Here is a 21,180-nt window from a genome sequence, read left to right as displayed (position 1 = left end):
AACACTACAAGGCTCCTTTCTGTGAACCAAATTCTTTTTACCAAAAGCTTCCAGAAGACACTATTAAACCCCTGAGGCAACGTGTATTTCCTTACCTGTCGTGCCATGCTTCGAAAGATCAGAGCAGAGCAAACCCCCCCACGCCGGTCACACCGGCAGCTGGGAAGCCAGGACAGCCAAGGACTTGCTCAGGCGAAGCGGTCGCTTCGCCACACGCCTCGCAGAACCCCGAGCTGCCCGCGGCGGTGACAGGGCTAGCACCGGCACGCATCAGCAGATGCGCAGCTGGGGCCACGGTGCCACCACGAGAAGCACAGGCGCAAGGCCCAGCTCATTTCTTACCTCCTTCCTCTCGGATCTGCTGCAACAGGAGCGGTACCCAGAGAAAGACCCCTGCCCACCCGGGAAGCAGGGGGATATTGGCTTCTGCACAGTGGGAATAACGGGGACCCACCTCTGGTAAAGCCAATGCAGCAGCAGCTATTTCGATCCCATTTCTACCAGGAAATTTTCCACAAAATGCCTTTCACGCAGGAGGTTCATGTTTCCCCAGCTGCTTTGTAACACGCAGGCTAACAGTACTCAGAACATCCTGTCAGAAAAACTGGCGGAAGAGTCATGTTTTCTGTGAGACAGATGAATTGGCTCAAAGAGAAGGAAGGGGGAAAAAAAAAAAAAAAAAAGTAAACCCAACTTCTAACACTGCCTTGTTTAAATGCTGTAGGACAGGACCATCAAGCAAAAGGGACTGTGACACAGTTCTGTTTCAGTAGATTATATAAACCCCCTCTTTTTATTTATTAAAAGCCTCATGTTCACAAGGATGATGTACAAAATAAAGGTTAAAAGAGGAAATTGGACTGATGGGGAGAACACGAGACAGTTTACTCCTTGATTCAGCATCCAAATACAGCAGTTCTCACCAAACTCAGAGAGACAAGCACTTGGGTAAAACCAATCGAACAGGCTTTCTGGGTTTTTTGAACTTTCACTTTACAGAGTGTTTCAAAATTATAGTGTGTCTCTTACAAGGTTGAAGACAACGTGCTCAGCAAGACACAGGTGATTCACCTGCAAGATACTTTATTACTTACACAGATGTGAAAAAAGCCAGTAATTGAATAAGCAAAGTAAGTAATACAAAACATTTGATGCGTAAACAGCTAGTTTGTTTTTTTTAAACAAGAAAACTTCATTAAATAATGAAAAAAATCAATACATTTCCCACAGTACTATAAACCAGCAGCAAGTTAACTTCTGCCATATTTCTGCCTTTTGCCTCTGAAAAACAGGGACTGAAACTTACTTGAGTGTTATTTGAACTTTGGAGCACAGAATTAAAGAACAAGTTCCAGAAGCACATATCAAAATTCAAGACTTCAGAGGCAAGTGTCTAATTAATGAAATTAATAACAGCATTATCTGTTTGAGGTTCCTCAAATTAACTGTAGTATCTTTTTCTCCTTTTAATTCATGCTGAAAATTAACCTTTGAAGTGCACAGTACCCATCTGTTGCATAGGCACAAAAGAAAACATAGCAAGCTATAACCTCAAATACCTACCCAAATCAAGTGGTATTATACACTGACACTGGCAGCTAACTGGGATCCACAGTACTTCATATATGACTAAATTTCCTTTCGGTCACTCCGGTTTCATCACCAGAACAAGATTTTTAGTTTCACAGATTCCTTGCAGGACAGCCCTCATCTCAGCAGCATCCCTGCTGTTCAGAAACATTAGGCTCAGCATGGAAGATGCCTTACATTTACTAAAGGCTAGGTAAAAGGCTGCTGTAAAAAAAGTGTATTAAAAGAAATAAAATCAGAGCTGTAGTGAACAGCATCTAAGGAACAGTGTTTAGATTCAGCGAGACATTTGAATTTGCTGTCAGCTTGGTGACTTAAGGTTGTTCCCACGCATCCTGACCAAACAAAACCCTCTGGAGCTTTGCCTGCACAGGACACGCAGGCGCATCCCGACTCCACGCGTCCTGCACCCGAAGCTGGGCTACCTGCCGCAGCCCACCCTGGCAACGAAACCTGAGCTCCCTCTGTTCCAAATCCACCTCAGGGAAATAAGAAATGAAAACTAAGATCCAGTTTTCACCCAGCCTTTTTTTTCACTGCACAGGCCATGCAAAACAAGGCATTTGTACTCCTATGGCACCATCTGCTATTTAAAAGCCAATACTAAAGTCAGTATTTTTTTCAGTATTCCACACACATACAAGCAAAAAATTCTAGCTATCTGTGGAACAGCACACAGAGCTGCCTGCTTTCTGTAGTTTCTTTCATTGCCCAGGGATGATAACTGTGACTAGCTGGAAAAGTGTCTACATTTAAGAGAGGCTATGCCAAAATACAAAGGAAACACATTTTGTATTGCTGTCTACCTCTCCGCTTTGATTAACACAGCAGCTTGAACAACTTCAGTCATAAATGGTTAACTGTCATTCTTCAGCTGAACAGGCATCTGTAAGCTGCTAAGGTTGCAAAGATTATGCACACAAGGCAAACACTCCTGGCCCTCATACTGTAAAAGCTCTGGAAGGATTAAAATTTGGCATAAGCAAGGTGAATAATCCAGCACTCTCTATACATTTTCATACTTCCTACCAAATAAAATACTGGGTATGCACAGTGTTAGGAAGTAGGATATTACTGCCATTTGATTACAGTGCTAAGAAGTGTAAATGAGTGTTTACTGCCTTAAGCAGCTGTACTGTCCTCCTTTGAGCACTAGGCATCACTACCTTTCCACAATACAGCCGTTTCTGTGCAACACACAGTACAGTTGAGCTTCAGGGTCTCACTTGCCAGAGACTCAGAAAAAATGAAGCATTTTAAACGTGAATGTAGCTTCCCAGCACTGTGCATCAGCCATCCCTGTAACTCTGTCCTGTTCCCCATTAAACGTTTTTTTCTTCCCTTCTACACAAGATCACTGAATTATCAGTCTTCTTTAGAAGGAGAACCTCATGTCCTTGGTGTAGCCCAGTTTGTCCAGGTTGGGAATGCAAGCATACTGGATCATTGGAGGAGGTCCACACATGAGGATCAGAACGTCGTTTTGAGGTGGGGGCAGGTGGTCTCTGATCATCTCTTGGTTCACAAATCCTTCGCTGTAATCCCAAGCTGTTACAAAAATCAAAGTACGGGAAGGGGAAAAAGGAGGAAAATATAGATACAAGTAACTTTGGGGGGGGGGGGTGCTGGGGTTTTTTTAGTAACATTCTAAACATTTGTACACTCCACTCGCATTAGTGTCCTCAACACAGCTACATGGAAAAACTGCCGCCTCTCCTTTTAGGACGCAAAACTGGTGTATGGAGAAAACAAGGGCTAACTTCTCACAAAGCTTGCTAAAAGCCCCAAGGAAATCTCAGGCAGAGCCATGAACAGAACGTGACTCTTCTCAGCTGCAGCACTGTGAAATGACAACATCATCCCCCGTAACCCACTCTTTGCAAGCTCACTAGGGAAAACCTAGCTGATGCAGTTGTTCCTAGTTGGAACACTCATGGTTGCTCATCAGTGAATACTAGGATTCAGGCTTACCCATCGCAGCCCCAGCCCTGGATGCAAAAAAAGATGCTGACCCAAACCTTTGGGCACAGTAAGACCGACACATTTTTCTCCCACAGATTATCCAAAAAATTCCAGTTTTGGTTCAGTTTCATGTACAGTAGTGAAAGTCTGCAGAACAGTGTGAGGGGCTCTAAGGAGAAACTTTTATTGCAACTGCTGGGATCAGTTCACAGTTCACAAATATCAAAGAAAAAGAAGAGTGATCAGAAATTCCAGGAGAACACTAATTGCAGAAGATGACAGCAACAGACTATGGGGACAGCAAGACCGTGCCCACCACGCTACAGGAGGTGTGTTCTTAGTCGCAGGGTAAGAGAAGCTTTTCCTTCTCTGCCCCAAACTGGCACTGAGTAGGAGTGTGAATCTATCCTGATGTGGGTGGGCACGACGAGGAATGGTAAGAATGGAAAATGACAAGGAATGACACAGAAACTATGGAGCCTTTTTGCAATGGCAGTAACTATTTAGCCTTTTCTTCCTCAAACTTGCACAGCTGAGGAAGGTACATTCAGCGAGCTCATCCTCTCACCTAGACCAGCCAACTACACCACATTATCTTTAAAACTGAACTGCACCAAGATGGAACAGTGTTTTCACTGAGAAACACTGCTAATACAAAGGCAATTCCATTGCCTAGGAAGATCAGCTACCACGAGCTGCCATACAGTAACAGCTAGGTAGGTGTCTGCACTCTGTGAGATGCAGTGCCTCTGACGCTCCCACCACAGCTGCCTTCATGCACGCGAGACAGTAAGCTAACACGTTACATTGATGCCTGTGGGGAAGGAGGGAGGAAGGTTACCTTCCACAGTAATTAACGGTCAATATTCGGGTGTAGTCATGGGAGGAACACTGCACTACCTACTTTGTAGCATTGGAAATGCTGCCTGATTATATCTGAGAGTTTCTGTGCATCACAGTATGAAGAACAATGCTACTGGGCACATTCAGACATGATTCATTAAGCAAGATAGCATGTCTCCTGTCACACACACGCATTAATACGCTGACTCAAGCTTCAGTGGAAGTAGCACGTTAGATCTTACTTTCAGGTGCTCTGTCCAGTGTGTACCAACACTTCAAGCGACCAGGATGCTGAACCTGGATCTCCTCTAGCTCGGAACGCAACAGGATATCCTTCTCCGTCTGCAGGATGTGGAAAACAATGATTTGCATTTGAGTGCAGCCCTCAGCCAACCACAGAGCATTAGCTACTCTACAACCCTGTGAGATGGAACAGATTATTCAACTCCGTTTTATAGGCTCAAGAGAGCAAACACAAGTTATTTCCATGACTGTCACGTGGCAGAGCTAAAAAAAGATTCATGACTTTTCCAAATCCTGACCACACAATGCCTTCCATCTAAAAAATAAAACGAAGCAGAATCTGTATCAAAACACAGAACTTGTTCACTTGTTCACTTGCTGAGGGAATTAGTGGTAGCATCAGAAGAAGAAAGCCCTCTTTTAGCACTCCCATTACAAAAGTAACTTTCACCCAAAAACTAACCACGACCACACACAAGTATCTCCCTACCCCTCCATACTGTGCCATTCAGTCAGGAAAATGCCAGGTTTTTCACCTTTGCCACTTCAAATGTCATCAGCACTGCTGTACGGAGATTGCTTGGTTTTTAAACAGGATGTGGAGCAAATAACCAAAAGGGTATCGAGTTCTGACTGGAACAACAAACGTTACCCAGGGTATCAAGTTCTGCTCCTCTCTGATGCAACATCACTGAAGGCCAAAAGAAAGCCTTATTCCCGTAGGAGCAGCTGCAGTTTGGGAAGGCAGGAAAAGGGCAGAGACTAAAAGTGGTACCATCCTCTGCAGCCTTAATAATTTGGCACTGAGGACACCACCATGTCTGTAACTGTGGGGGTAAGGAGGAATGTGCCAGCAACTATCGCTGGAGAAGATGCCTATTTCTGGATCTGCAGCTGCGTGTGTTCCAGAAAGGCTATTACTGGGTCTGACCAACTCGAAGCATGCTAGCCAGAACGAGCTCACGCACATTGTCATCTGTAACCCAACACAGCTCTTTCAGGAGGACCAAAATGAAAGATCAGCAAAACACACATCAAAAACTATTTTAAATGTTACAAAACATCTAGCCTGCAGGCTTTCCTGACTGACCATTTGTCAGGAGGCTACTTTGTATTTGTGCAGTCACTGGGTACAAGGACCCTATAAATCCAAGGACTGATGTTTACACAGGCTGTTGCTCATATGCAGGCAACCGCTCCCCAAGTCCTCCCAGCAGGAAGCGGTCGGTTTTCTCGGTTGCTAAAGCAGCTCTAGCCCTGTTATCAGTCATTCTGAATTACTCATAGCAAATCCTGACCCTCCTGCCCTGGCATCGACTGCACTTTATGCCAACTCCATGTGCTCAGCAGAGAGCAGCGAGAGGGCACGGGCAGGGCTCGTGGGGAGGTCCTGCCACAACGAAGTATCACAACAGGGCATCTGTTGGCACCTTGATCACAGCTTCTGGGTGGAAAAATTTGGGTTTATAGTTCCGATACGGTATAAAGGAAATGAGGACACTCTGCATATCAGAGGAGAGAGGAATGACAGAGGAGAGCCTGAAGAAGCTAAAAACCACAGGCATGAAGTGAGGTTCATCACTGTTGTAGTGTAACCCAGCAGCCAGCAACTAAGCACTAGACAGCCGCTTGCTCACCCTTCCCCCGCCAGCAGAATGGGGAAGAGAAACGGACAAAATGGAAAACTTGTGGGTTAAGATAGAGACAGTTTAATATGACAAAGGAAATACTAATACTAACAATAGTAATGATAATAACAATGATAATAATGAGTATGCAAAATAAACTATACACAGTACAACCTTCTCACCACCTGACTGCCAGTCCCCAAGAGGTGACTGCAAAACACCAAACTCCTGGAAAACAAGAAGAGCTCATAGCTTCCTGCCCCCCGGCCAACCCCCATTCCTAAACTGAGCATGATGTCCATGGTATGCAGTATTTCCACTGGCCAGCTTGGCTATCTGCCTGGCTGTGCTGCCTCCCAGCTCTTGCACGCCTGCTCATTAGCTGAATATGAGAAACTGGAGAAAAGTCCTTGATGTCATAGCAACAACTGAAAACATCAGTGTTATCAACATTCTCCTTGTACTAAATCCAAAACACAGCAGCTACTGGGAAGAAAATTAACTCTATCCCAGAAGAAACAGGACAACCACAAATAATGGCTCATAAACCAGAAACAAATATTCATTATGACAGAGAAATTTAAAAGCAAAAGGATTAACACCAGAAGGACATCAGGCAAAGAAGGGGCATCGCAGTTCAGCAGCACACCACCATTTATGTTGCCCGGTCATCCAAGAAATCTCTATCACAAGGATTCCATAGATGAGAGATCTTCCCTTTGTCCAGCCTCAAAGAGCAACAGAAACACATGAAGAGCTGACAGAGGGAATGGAAATGAAAGGAGACAGCCATGCAGGATCACAGCTCCGTAGCTGAGGGAGATGCTGGAGACTACTGTTAATTTTAGCCTCACCGAAGGTGTTCTCAAACAGAATGATTCCACGTACAAACCCTGCTGCGAAGCTGGGGAATTGCAATTGCTGAAGCAGGCAGATGTCCACCTCTCATGTTTACACTAACACAGACAGCTCTCCACCTCTGCCCAAAACATTAACAATTTGCACAAAGGAATGCAGAGTTCTAAAATATTTATAAACTAGATTAGAAACAGAGCAATGAGACACAGGAGAGTGAGCATTAGCTGGGAGGAAAGCGGCATTTTTGTAGTTACACTAAAAAATCAAGTCATTTTAGTGCTTTTCTATGGGAAGTTTTCAACATTTCCGGTCACTTGTCCCCTTGGGGTTTGTATTTCTGCATGAGGCCTTCTCAGCAAGAATTCCATTTGCTGAGTGGAGTTCTGTTAGTTTAGTAAAACTTTATAAACAGAAAAAAGGACAGCATTACCTGATTAGCAAACAGCAGCTGACAAACTGTAGGGTCATCTTTGTCTTTTATGATTGCTCGAATGATCTGCAGTATAGGCGTTATCCCTGAAAGAGAAAGGCAGGTCAACGTGAAGGAAGAAAGTAAGTGCAAGTGAGCATGTGAGAGAAAATACGAACAAACGCATCTACCAGCTGTCAGACACCAAGGGTGAATCTTCACAGATACGTACCAGTCCCACCTGCAATCATCCCCACGTATTTCACCTTCTTAGTAACTGGTTCAGCTTTCTTTTCAGGCCGAATAGCAAACTCGCCTGAAGAGAGAGAGAGATGGAAAACACTGAAGCAAGCAGGAAACAGGGCCTACGAAGCCTTCGCAGCACATTCACCTAACTGACTTTGTTTCAACCCTGTCACCCTGGCCCCCCGATAAAGCAGGAGCAGGAAACAGAAAAAGGTGAGGATGTCACCAATTAAAACAAATCCTGAAAGATGATTAGAGATTTTAAGACATGTGATGGTAACATCAGACACTGACATGGTTATTACTCACTCCTGAATATTTAGCATCAAGCCATCACTACCTGTATTTCTATTTGCTCATGTCCCATACCCCCAGTGATATTCAGAAGCCCAGATTCTTGAAACAATTCTACACAAAGGAATTAATCCGCTCAGAGTGTTTATTTACCCCATGCAGATTGTTTTAAGGGAAAACATGAAATCCGCAGGATGTATATTTTTCTATATTTATCTCCTCTTTTTGAGCTCTTTTTTCAAGTTCCAGCAAAATCTGACAGAGAGTTTGGTTGTATTTGTTGTATTCACACCTCTCTTCATCCAGGATAATACGAACGTAAGACAGAAAGCTCTGGAAAATCACATGTCTGAGCTCTGCAGCTCACAAAACTGCCAGAAGGTTTTTGTGACACATTTGTGGCTGCACTATGCCAAAGTGAGATATTTTATATTGGCATAACAGTACTTCGTACTGACAAAGTTCATTTTTACTTAGGAAATTAGCATTAGACAGCACAAATACCAAGTGTTTTTACCAGTATACAAATTGTCCATATAAGCAGAGAGAGAATTCCCTTCTTTGAGAATAGTATCAATAACAAGCACTTCTACAATCATATAACAATCCCTGTCAGGATGGCCGTTGACTTAATTAAGACATTAGCAATTTCTTTGTTGCAGAGAAAGACTTGAACTCAGCTGGAAAAAGATGTTATCAGTGTCACTACTATTTCATGATGTTTCTTCTGCATTGTTTACTCTGGAGAAATTATATCTTCCCAGCCAGCCTTGCCTTTTCCTTTGTAGACAAGCAGGCCACTTGGTCCCCTGAAGTCAATAGTATCTCCTATCTTCAGGCTGTCTAAGTATTGTGACATCTTCCCTCCATCAGGAAACTTCGGATGGACACTTCTGAAGTAGATCTGTTAAAAATACAACGAAGCAATTAATCTCACAGCTCAAAGATGAGCATTTGCCCATCAAATATTTAGACGCCCATACTCCTCATACGAAGAACACAATTACTACATAAAGAAATACTATCAATGCAGATTTGACTGACAATAGAAGAGAAGCACTGAGTTTTTCACAAAAAGATTAAAATGCCACTCTTGCCCCAATTTTGACCAGGTTGGACACAATTTCTCCATTGTGTTTCTGTAACATGGAAGATACCTCTATATAATCAACACAATTGACACCCAAGTTCAAAAGGAAAGAACAAAAAAAAAAAGAAAAAAAGGCCACTGTGATTTCAAACAGAAAAAATTCTGAGAAAGATCTCTGACAGCTCAGTTGCAAAGGGATATACACCCAAACCTTCTTTCTTGGGATGGCAGCTGTTTTCACCTCAGAGTAACAAAAACGTGGATACCAACTAATAGAATATTCAACTGCTCACCAAGAGGTATCAGCAGTTGTAGTCACAATGCTGGAACTGCGTTGGGTTTTTTGTTTTAAAATCACATGAGTGTGAAACAGTTCAAGCTGAGACTAGCTACACTTTTACATGAACAGCATCATTTGCGTGCATGGAGAGCCACACTGGGAAGAAGGAGTCTTGTGAAATGTTTCAATCTGAGTCAAAGATTTACTTTTTTCTCTTGTCATGTCTTCAGTGTGCCACACCATGCTCATGAAGATAAGCTGGAAGTAAAAGGCAAATTCACGGCTACTTTCACAATAAATGAATAAAGCACTGTTGGTTGTGAATAAGAAAAAAAACTAGGAGTAAAATTTTAAGTGGAAATCCAGTGCAGATATTCAGGTTTTAAATTCCTGTCAGCTTTAAATATAGTTGCTTAGTCTAGATACTAAGAGACAAAAGTACATTATGGCAAGACTCAATCACATTCTTGCTAATTAAATCAGTCGTTCACACTGTCTGGATCAGTAATGATAATGATCGCCACTCTTAATGACTGTAATGACCATATTACATTAGCTTCAGAAGAAGCTGACAGTTCAGGCAAGGTTAACTCCTTATTTCAGAAGGATTAAAAAAGTGTGTGAACATCTGCAGGTCTACACAGATTTTGGAAAATTACAGTATGCAAATACTGTATCATGCGGCATCTCATGAGGCAGACTCACTACAGAAGTGCTTGCAGAATGCCATATGGATGGTAGGTAATTGCAGATCACTTGTCAGAACAGTGGAAGTCCGCAGTGGCACATACCCAAACAGAAGCCGGCACATCAGACTTCACACAGCACTGCAAGCGTAAAGGTGGGCTCAGAAGTTGCCCAGCCTGGTAAAAGAGTGGGAGATTCTCACCTTGACAACAAGATCCACAAAGCCCTTGTCATCATCACTGGAAACTGGAGTGTAAGGTCTAACAACCAGCGCTCCATCAATCCGTGCAGACAGGTAGATATGCTGTCCTATACTCAGGGAAGAAAAAAAGCAGTTCGGTTTCAAAATATTTTTCTTTCAGTGGATGCACTGAGTTGGTATGTACTGTAAATGCAGTCTCAAAGTTCTCCTAACCACCTTGTTTTGGGGCACCACTTTTTCCTCTCTCATTTTCCTGACGCTGTAACACCTTGCCAGAGTAGTTAACCACGCACAGATTCTACCTGGAAGGGCAGACAAGTCTGCTGCTAACTGATGTGCCAATCATATCTGTTCTGATAGCTTCATGCATTTACATTTACCAAAGCCCTAACTGTATATGAGGTCTCGCAAAAGATGTGATATGACCCTCCCAAACAGACAAGTAAAAAGTACACAGGAGGGAAAAACTGTCAAGTGCTGTTCACACTTCTCTATTAACATGTCAGTTATAAACCACTGCAGTTTAGTTACAACTGAGTTTGTAACTGTTCTTACCTTGACCAGAGATCGCTCATGCCTACCAGCAGGTCTCCTAGCTGCCATTCCGACGGCTGCCGAGACACAAAGCACTTCTCTAACCCTGCTACACCTCTAGCTTAACATCTGAACGTAGCAATCACGTTCCAATGTCACTCATTCACCAAACACTCTACAATAGTTTCTTTTCTCAGTGTCTATGTTTTTAGTGAAAAAAACTAGAATGAAGTCCTTTGAAAGGTTTTCCTATAAAATTCCAACACCCTGAAGAGACCCAAGTGAAGAATACCTATGGGTGGATTTGGTTTTTGTTATTTTACCACCACAAGGTCAACAGAACTCTTAAGACGAATGCAGCTCTCCAAAGACAGTACAGCTCCTCTGCCCGTGACAGGAACACAGAGGGGACTTTACTGGGAGCTCGTCTGCAAGCCGCAGGGCCAGCGAGGCAAACCAGTGAGCAAATGAAGATGCGCTGCCTGGTGACCTGGGGAATGAGCAACTGTAACTCACCTGAAGCTGTACACAGAGGTACGTAAGGGTGACTCGACTAACCCTCCCAGCACAGCCCACACCCGTCTGGTGGCACGCATGTTTCCTGCTTGGGAAGACCCGCGGGTTGCTGCAGTGGCAGCCTCCCGCTCCTCCCCCCGGCGAGGGGTGGCCTCGCCGCCCCCTCCTCCAGAACAGACCCCCGGTGGCCACTGCAGACTGTGAACCCAGACGGACGGGACCACCGCTGGGGCACGTCTCACTAGAATTGGTACAAATCCAAACAAGGTGCTTCTCCCAACGGGAAAACACACCTTACGCTCTCACTGGTCGGAGCTCTGCCCTGCCCCGACGGGACAGCAGCTGGCAGCCTCTGTGTGGGGCCATCCACAGCCATGCTCTCCCTCAGAGCCAGCTGCAGTTTTCTCCTGTGTCCAGCCGGTGGTAAAAGCGAAATGCTGGTGCTGGACTGAAAATGCAGAGTGCACGCCAGTATCCGTCCCACGGCTGCCAAGCCTGCTGCTGCCAGCTGCTTTTACCACCCTCACTAGCTTTCAGCTCGCCTTGCTTCCCAAGTCTCACCCAGTAAACCATTCCCTCAGCCACCCACAGACTGGCCCGCAGGGCACCATCGGGAGCATGACTATGACGCTCCTGGGACAGTGCAGGGCCCTTCTTGGGCTACACCGAAACAACCGGCTGATTTGCCCTGACCTTACTAAACCACTGGAGGAAACTGTGGCATCCAGCAGGTCAAATTCACCCCAGATGGCTTCCTTTCTGTTGGTGTGCAAGACAAGAACAATTAGAGGTGAGACAGCTCACTCCTCAAGAGAGGGAAACTAGCTTTGGCCTCACGGCTGCTTAACAGGATCAAGACAATAACATATCCTAAACGAGAGCGAACTTAAGCACGATGGACTGGTGCTGGAAAGGTGCAGAGGACTACCACAAAGCACCTGATCCACAGGTCATTGCAACAGGCCGTTAGAGCAGAAGTCCCTATTAAACATGAGTCACAATTAAACGCTCTTTATATAAGCGGTAGGAAACAATAGCAGCAAGCTATTATGGAACGCAACACACCACACGGCAAGGCCTAAGGAAACATCTACCCCATGGTGATTAAGAAGTTCCATGAGACTGGCTGCATTCAGAAGTGAGCAGATGATCTAGTAAACCGCACGTGTGAGAGGAGAAGCACTGAGAGCACTGCCTCAGGGGATGGAAAGGGACCACAGAGATCAAGCACCATGGGAATAACATGCATTGGAAAGCTGAGACTGGAAAAATACTAGACCAGTGTTTATTTTTCTACTGTCGTCACAGAAACAAGCTAGATGTACACTCTCTGTAAGTACACCAGATTTCAGACCCTGCAGATGACTCACAGCATGAGCAAAATCTTGCATCTAAACACCAGCTCAAGCCATGTGGATGGTATTCAAAATTCAACAGTTCAAACTGTAGGAAAAAAATCCTCACAAAATCTCTTACAGTATAATTAACAATGCTTGGCTTCTCAGTAAGCAAAGGCAGAACGTACCTACAGGGAGACCCAGAACGTGATCTATGGAAGGGAGAGCAAATCGAAATCTTCTTGTGTCATGGCTAACTTCCTGAAAGAGGAAAATAAAAAGAACAATCAGCTATGTTGCTGGGATTTAATGCTTGTAATTTCACTTGTAAAACCAATACGCTAGTGTGGCTTCCTGCAGGATTAAGTATTTGGTGGAGAGACCCTAACTGAAATTTTGCATAACGCCAACATGAACTCCTCTGAATGTGGCAGTCCTGCAGAGGTCAACTTTTCCTTCAAACTCCCTGAAAACTTCACATTATCTCAAAACATTTTAGAAGTAATGCAGAAGTAAAAATAGAAATAAATAAAGCAAACAAATGCAAATACTGTTTTGATGTGTATTTAAATGTGAATAGCAGAACTTAACAAGACACTCATATGAAGATTAAGACTAATCATTACTTTTCTAAATAATATGAACATTTAAAATGCCTTCTGTGAGACGGCCACAAGATAAAAATTACAGTTCTTGAATTCTCACTTAAAGTTTAAATAAGCAGGAGTTCAAGGCCAAAAAAATTTTGATTTTGATGTCTCAAAATCAGACGAAGTAACCATCTCCATGTAGAATATTTCAGAAAATACTAGTGGATGTGAAGAAGATTACGAAGTAGCAATCTGGTCCCCTTTGCTACACTAAGAGCCTTAAAAGTATTTTCCCAATAAAAATTGAATTAATCCTTAATTTAAATTGAAAAGATTATTCTATATAAGAACTTTATTATAAAATTATAAAAAATTATGCAGTCCATCTGGGGTAATTAATCTTTTACTAGGAAAGTCATACCTTAAATAAAGTTTTGGTAATGAGTAAATAAAATGTTACTCCGTATACTACGTAAGTTTCATCTTAAAAATCAGGTCACATTCATGGGACTGAAAAAGACAGCAAAGAAAGACAGAAAGAAAGAGCATCCAGCCTAATGCATCATCCAATGACTACGACTTTCTTTTTTTAAAGCCCTATGGGACATAATATCCCTTCCAGAGAAAATTTCATAAGCATCCGCTAAAATACTGTAACACTTCTTTTGTTTATTTTTTGTTTTTGAAGTAACCAGTGGAGACAGATTTCTTTCTCATCACAGTGTTTCTAGTCTTCCCTTACTAGTTCTGGTCACACTGATGAAATCTCCTTCACAATAAATCATTTTAAGGTAAATGCTGAAGAAAGAAGGGAACTGAGTGGCAGTCTAAAAAGGGCTTCTCTATACTTAGGTCTATTCAGGAACTGTAATGCTATTGAAAATTCCACCAGAGACAGCTAACATGGACTTCACGCTGCTGCTCTCACACCGACCACTGCTGTTTCCATCTGAAAATTTCAATATCAGCTTCACTACTTCAAAGCTGGATTTTGCCAATAATCCTTTATTTTAAGATGCTGTCTTTAATGGTATGCAGAAAGAATAAAGCTCTGAATTCCCCGTTAATCATTTCATCAATTAAAGTCAAGATAGCTTAGCTGAAGGTATCTGCACGCAAGTACTTTGGTGCATCACAAGAGACAACTGTGAGAAACACTAAGAGGCTCAAGAAATTCCTAGTACCTAGATCAGCATGCGGACACCTTGTCTGTTACAGAGCTAAGACACTGAGCATGCCATTCAGCAAGTCATTAGTCAAGGCTAGATTAAAGATTGCCTTGAAACAGGACGTAGAAGCCTTTCCAGCACGGGTCATCTCCGCTGCATTCCCCAAAGCCATCATTTGGCATTGCCCTAAGCACCTGGAAGCCCTTGGCCTCCAGCTACCAGCACACATTTCTGTCTCCAGTTGCAGGTGCTGAGGAGTCTTCCACACTCACAAATGCAGAGCTGGAGAAGAGTTTTTGCAGGCTGGTGCTTTGCTGAAGCCACTGAAAGGCAACAAATGAATTATGCTTACGATTGCAAAAAAAAGCCTGAGGTTGTGGGCTTTTTCAAGGCACAAACTAAATTAGCACACCTAACTACACTGTGACAGTTTTTTCCTGTGCTAAACACTAGGAAGCAGCCTTGTGACCGCTACTTCTCGATTCAAGGGACGGGAGGTATGGCACACTCAATCTGGGCAGATGTCAGTGTTTCAGCTGGTGGGCAAAAGGCAGGCAACGGGTAGAGGAAGAAAGGCTTCTGCTCACAACAGCTCCACAAAACAGTACACTCGATTTCCAGCTTTCACACACAAAAATCTAAACTGCGTTAAAAGCTACATATGTTAAACTAGGCATTCTCCGGACCAGTGGTTTTCAAACTTCAGATTGCAGACACCTAAAAACTGTTTCTAGGTAACTGTGGAATCCTTCTGAAACTGCACACTTGTGCATTGCTGTCTGGCAGCCCAGTACCTGTGACTCAGTTTTCCATTGCAATCACCTTTTCTTGTGAAATCCATCTAAGCGGTTCCTGCCACTTCCCTTTCTGGTCAAGCTTCTTGGGCCACAGTCCACTAAGAAAAGCTTCTGCAAGGCTGTACTCTCAACGATATCATCAAAATACATCAGGTTAAAAACTACAGCCCCCAGCTACTCCCAGATTTCCCATTTAGGCAAAAATTTATAAACATCCATTAGTCAAATACTCTCCATTGATCAAGGTACCACATGCAGCAGTATTTGACCTGGTTATGCAAGAGCTGTTCTTCCATCCCAAGGTTAAATAAAAGCATACCAAAAAATAACAACAGAGTGAGAAAAAAAAAAATCAGTATTTAGGAAAAAAAAAAAAAAAATCACGTGATCTGTGAATTCTCTTCTGTTACAAACTGCTACAGCAGAAGCCTGCAAGTAGTTTGATTCTCCGAAGCACGCACGGTGTCTCCAGCTTCCCTCCCCTCCTGCAGGTCAGGCAGACTGTACCTGCACCCATGTGCTACACGTCTCTTGAGAAAGTGGGGACTACGTAATAATAGTGCTGTTGCAGTACACATGGCAAATCAATTCAGTAAGTACACACAGGAAATAAATACAGTAATGCCACCCAGCCCAAGAACAGGGAAGCTTTCCGTTCCCACAAAACCAGGATTCAGAATAACAGTAATCGTTTTCTTTGACAGACAGAACAAATGAAAGCCAAGATATCAGTACATTCTCTGTATCTCAAACAAAGCTCTGTTGCAGTCCAAAGTCCTTTTCATCAAAACACTACTGATAACTTTCTGACTAGCTCACTGAGTTAAAAAGTCAACACTAGAAGTATCTTCTGGTGCGACTTCACACCTGAAAAGCCAAGATATCTATTTCATGCTTTTGATGGTGAGTTTATCCAAGGGAAACCTCAACTTTTCACCTTTGGTCCCCTTCCCACAAGTTGAGTTACCACCTTCTGATAGCAAGATCCACCCTTAACAGGGTCAAGACTTTCCTCTGAAAACCCAGCTGAACAGCCCAGGAGGCACAGAATGGCTTCTGTCTTTAACAGAAAGGGAAGCTGAGACAGCTCAGGTGCTGTCAGGACTACACCACTTAAATGCCTTTCTTCCTGTAACACATTAGCATACATAAACCAAGTAACATGAATCAGCATCAACATTTTTCTGACAACTACTATGCTGAATGCTGCTGACCGTGAAAACACTGCCTGCTCTGCCTGACAGCATGACTTCTGTCTCACAGCCAATCTAGAAGTGCAGAGTTTAGAAATTTCTGCCAATATATTCCATGACATGAGACTCAAGTGACAGAAACTATGAGTTTAGAAATGACCAAAGCAGCGTTCTCCACTCTAACTTGCTTGGAAACAAGCTGTTTGCAGAACTCGGCTATACTAGGCAAGGAGCACTTCTAAAGAAGTCTTTTCCTTAAAATACAAGTATTCGCCCTGCTGCAACATTACCCAAGATTTCAGAAGCTGTAAGTATTTCACAGTACCCCTGGAGAGGTCATGCTCAGCACTGCACGTGCACTTACCTCCTTATCTATCAGCCTCAATGCATACTTCACGTCAGGATCCTTCAGAGTAATCGCAGGATTGGGGTTCCTGAACAGCCTCAGGAAGATGTAGGTGTAGATTAGCCGTATTGGGTACGTCACAACCCAACCCAGCTGCAGCAATACAGAAAGAGCGTTAGACACATGTGCATCACAAGAGTTACCTGGGTGAGAAGGAATATGGTAGCACAACATGACAACCTAACCACCAAAACACCTGTGCTTCTTTGTACTAACACGAGCAGGGAGAGGAAGTATTAAAAAACCACCAGCCAGTGTAACACACATATTTTGCTTTATGAATACCTGGCGTTACTCCTACGTTGAGGGATCTGGGATACTGGCAGCGGGCTGCCAAACCCGGTAGCTCGACAGAAGTGAGGATGACACAACTCCACGTCCCCAGCTCCAACTACTAGCTCAGCTGAGCATGCATGTCCAGCAGGCACGCACACGGACACACACACAACACGTGCCCAAATACACACGTGGCTGGCCACACTGACCAGAACAGACTGACGCTCACACAGACAGTACCAACAGCCTCATCCTGTTCCCCTCTCTGACCCATCAGGGTGAAGGTTCATTACTGGGAAATACATACACACACGTGGATCCACCAGTGGCTGGCTCAGCCTTCACAAGCAGCTGTCCCCAGACTCCAGTCTCCCCAGCTGCTAGCACCTGGACATATGAGCCACTGTTGCACAGACCCCTTCAGACACCATCACATCTGCTGTGGACCCCAGTAACTGGGGGTCTCACACTTGACCACAGATCCCGCGCACTCTCTGGCAGCTGGCCAGGACCCCTGGCCCCTCCAGCAGCCATCGCCCTCAGTGGTCTCACCCTCAGAGATGCACACATGCCTGGCTCCCAGGCCACCTCGCCTACTCCAGTTTGATCTCTGCTAGCCATGACACACTCAGACTGGGTGCTGGCACCATGGACACGCAGGCCCTCCAAACAGTGGTCTGGCTCCAGGCACTGGCACATCCACAGAGACACGTGCATGCAGAGCAGCGTCCCTTCCCCAGGAAAGCAGCTACAGACTTTAACGATGACACGGGACAGATTGCACTGACTTGCTGCAGGACACTGCCAGACAAGGGTACAGAGCAGGCCTGTTTATGCAGGGTCAGCCCTTTTTATCCCTTTACCCTTTTATTTTCCCCACATTTGTTCCTGCCCAAATGGCACGGAGACTCCCCTAAATGTCCCACAATCCCCAAATGCTCATCCTGTGCCCCTGCAGCCTGCAAGGGAGCCAGCCTCCCACCGATACGTGCAGATGGGCATCACCCTTGGCCCACAGGCAACGGCTCCCCAGATAGCTCTGGGCTCTTTTCTCTGCACAGGTTACCAGTGCTCCCCCACCTGCCAGTGTCTCTGTGCTCCTTGGCATGCACGTGTGTGGAGACAAGCCTGCATGAGCTGGCTGCTCTCCTGCAGTGGGCCTGGGAGTAGCCGGGTCAGTATATCACCCAGGTTCCTCACCCACTGCTCCTTGATGCACACACGTGCAGACAGGCTCCTCAAGCACATCACTTAAGGCACACCACTGCTTTGGGCCTTTTCTGTCAGAGCACTTGGAGGCAGATGGAGACACAGTCATGTGGCCTGCTGCACGGACCATCTTCACCCCCGGGCTGAAGCCCCACAAGAAGGGAGCAGGTTATGCCCCTGCACCACAGCACCCTCTCCATCCCCGGCAGCACACACCGAGTGGCCATACCAGCCCAGGAAAGCACAGAGAGACCACGCTGCTGCGACTACAGCTGCGCGGACAAGACGGAAGGAAGATGCCACCTCTCCAGCTCAGTGCCATATGCACAAACTCTCTCTTCTTGAACAGCTGCTGCTGTACAGGTTTAAAATACATCAACACTGGGTATAGCTTGAAGGCACACCATGCCACACACACACACTGCGTTCTTCACTTTTCTTTGAAAATACTGAAATCGCTCCACACAGGTTGTTTCTGAAGAAGCTGAAGTTTACAGTGATGTTACTCCTTAACTCCTGCAGATCCACCAGACTACTGCAGCTCCAGGAAGAACTTTTGTTACTGAGCCACAAAAAAAAAAAAGGAGGGAGGGAGGGAGGGAGAGGAGCTGTTAAAGAAAGTGACAGAGCAGCAAATAAACTCCCTCATGAGAATTTCAACAGGTGAATGAGACCTGGTGGAGACAGCCAGCTGAATCTGCAGCAAATGATGCTTCAAATAAACTAGTTTCATTTACAGATGTGGTTACCTAAAATGGAGAAAAGCGTACATCTATGGTCTAGCAAAATTGCAGTTGTAAATGGGAATTAAAAAACCTAGGCTCAGTCCTAACTGCAGCACTAATGTATGTCAGTAACAGACCACCAGGAAGACAGAAGGAGAGCGGAGTCCAAAACATCATCTCTGCAAGTCAGCTTCTCCACTTGTGTGAACAGATAAATGTTTTCTCCTACCTCTGCAAATCACTTTTGGGTCATCAGATGTCAGGTTGAAAACCACCACAGCTGTTCAGTAAGTGAGATTAACACACCCTTTCCCCAACTGTGCATAATCATCACTTTTTGAAGCAATGCACCAGATCCAAGTCGACTGGAACACAACACAGTTTAATTTTGACAAATGGTTTTAACACATTTTTAGCCTCGTGGAAGGCAATTTGTTATTTATGGTCAATTAGTGCAAAAGCCTCATGGGATTTAGCCAGGAAAGAAACAGCACACCCACTAATTCAGATAGCTATTTTAGTTCCTTACTCGGAAGGTATCAGCTGGTAGGCAGAAAAAAGGGGAAGAACTGAAGGCTGAATGATTACGGAAAGTTATCCTTGCTAAGAAACACATTCTCGGGGTTAAAAGCGAGCTATATACTCTTACCACAGGGTAGTTCAAGCTATTCACGAAGATAACTGTGCTGCAACCACAGAAGCTGCATCAGATCTACTGCAGCAGAGGGAGCAACTGGCCGGCCGTAAGGCCAGGCACCACTAAATGAAGATCTGCTGACTCACAATTCCCAGTCACACAAATCTTTGTTAACAGAGATCACAAAATAAGTAACCGAGCAGCAATTTTTATTAATGGAAACAGACCTCTGTGGGATTACAAAAAAGGCCGAGGAGAGAAGCCGCGGCGTGGAGATTGCCATCCTTTTCTACTGGGGCATGGCAAGCAAAACCCCCTTCAACAGGTCAACCTACAGCGGGATGCTCCATCACCCAACGGCCCTACAGGCACCAAACGGCTCTTGGGCAAGAAAAGCCTTGCACCCACAGCTCCAATTCCCTCTTCCTCCATCAAACCCTGTTTTTAAGCGAACTTAGCTTCTTCTCATCTGTTTCTGAGGATGAGGAGCAGATTCAGCGGCAGGCACTCGTCACTTCCCCGGCTTTAGCACCCGCCTCATCCTTTCGCGCTCACTAACCCAACAAGCAGCTGCACCCCGACTAGCAGGGCCGCATCCAGCACCGTCCCGCTCCTCTCCCAAACCCGGAGCCAGCCCAGCAGCTGCACCCTAGGGGAGGGCAAGGCCCGCACGCCGCCTACCACCGCAACCCCGCCGCTCGGCAGCCGCCACCCCCACGGAGCAACGCCAGCTGCCGGGCGGGGCGGCCCCGACGCTGCCACCGCGGAAGCTGAAAAAAACCCGCTCGGGGAACGGAGGGAATAACGCCGCAGGCACCGCCACCCCACGGGAAAGAGCCGCGAGCAGGCCCCAGAGCCCCCGCACTGCCCAACGGCCCCGACTCCTCTTAAGCGCCCAGAGACGGCCCGACCCCGGGGCCAAAGGACGGGCGGCGCGGCCCCGCCCGAGGGACCGCGGCCCTCCCCTCGCCCGCCACCAGGCCTCGGCCCTCCAGGCGCCGCGGCCGGAAGAGCGGGGGAGGGGGGGGGGAACCGAACGCGGGTCCACGGCAGCCGCCAGCCGCTGCCGGGAGGTGCGGGGCCCGCCTCAGCCCCGCCGCGCGCACCCACCGTGCTGAGCTGCGCCCCCATCGCTGCCCCCCGGCAGAAGCCAAAGCACCGCCCTCCCCTCCCCGCCCCGCCGCGTCACACCGCGCCCCGCCAATCAGCGCCGAGACACTGCCGCCCCTGACGGCCGCCCCCTCTCCCGCCCGTCCTCGCTGAGGCGCTCGGGGCCGCGGGCCGGGAGCGGAGGTCGGGGCGGGATGGCCGCGTTTTGCCTTCTGTGCCCCTCGGGTTTGGTCGGTGCCGCCGCTCCCGTCAGCTGTGCCCGTCCCGTGGTGCCTCGCCGCGGACGTAGCGCTCTGCTGCCCTGCGTCAACCGCGCAAGCAAAGCAAGGGCAGTGACATTATGGCACCT

At 45.9% G+C, this 21,180-nt stretch overlaps 1 protein-coding gene across 1 annotated transcript; it reads right to left on the bottom strand.

Moving 5' to 3' along the window:
- Positions 1-759: 759 nt before the first annotated feature.
- CYB5R3 (cytochrome b5 reductase 3) lies at positions 760-20,895 on the bottom strand. Its single transcript, XM_075439090.1, has 9 exons — positions 20,832-20,895; positions 16,833-16,967; positions 12,908-12,980; positions 10,333-10,439; positions 8,848-8,977; positions 7,766-7,849; positions 7,555-7,640; positions 4,638-4,737; positions 760-3,138 (listed from the first exon to the last, which is right to left on the bottom strand). The coding sequence occupies exons 1-9, from the start codon at positions 20,850-20,852 to the stop codon at positions 2,966-2,968; spliced, it is 909 nt and encodes a 302-aa protein (XP_075295205.1). The 5' UTR covers positions 20,853-20,895; the 3' UTR covers positions 760-2,965.
- Between the last annotated feature and the right edge of the window lie 285 nt (positions 20,896-21,180).

The sequence above is a fragment of the Opisthocomus hoazin genome, chromosome 1, assembly GCF_030867145.1.
Source record: "Opisthocomus hoazin isolate bOpiHoa1 chromosome 1, bOpiHoa1.hap1, whole genome shotgun sequence".
In the NCBI taxonomy this organism is placed as follows: Eukaryota; Metazoa; Chordata; class Aves; order Opisthocomiformes; family Opisthocomidae; genus Opisthocomus; species Opisthocomus hoazin.
Note: the sequence above shows the minus strand (reverse complement) of the source record. Positions and strands in the feature narration are given on the sequence as shown.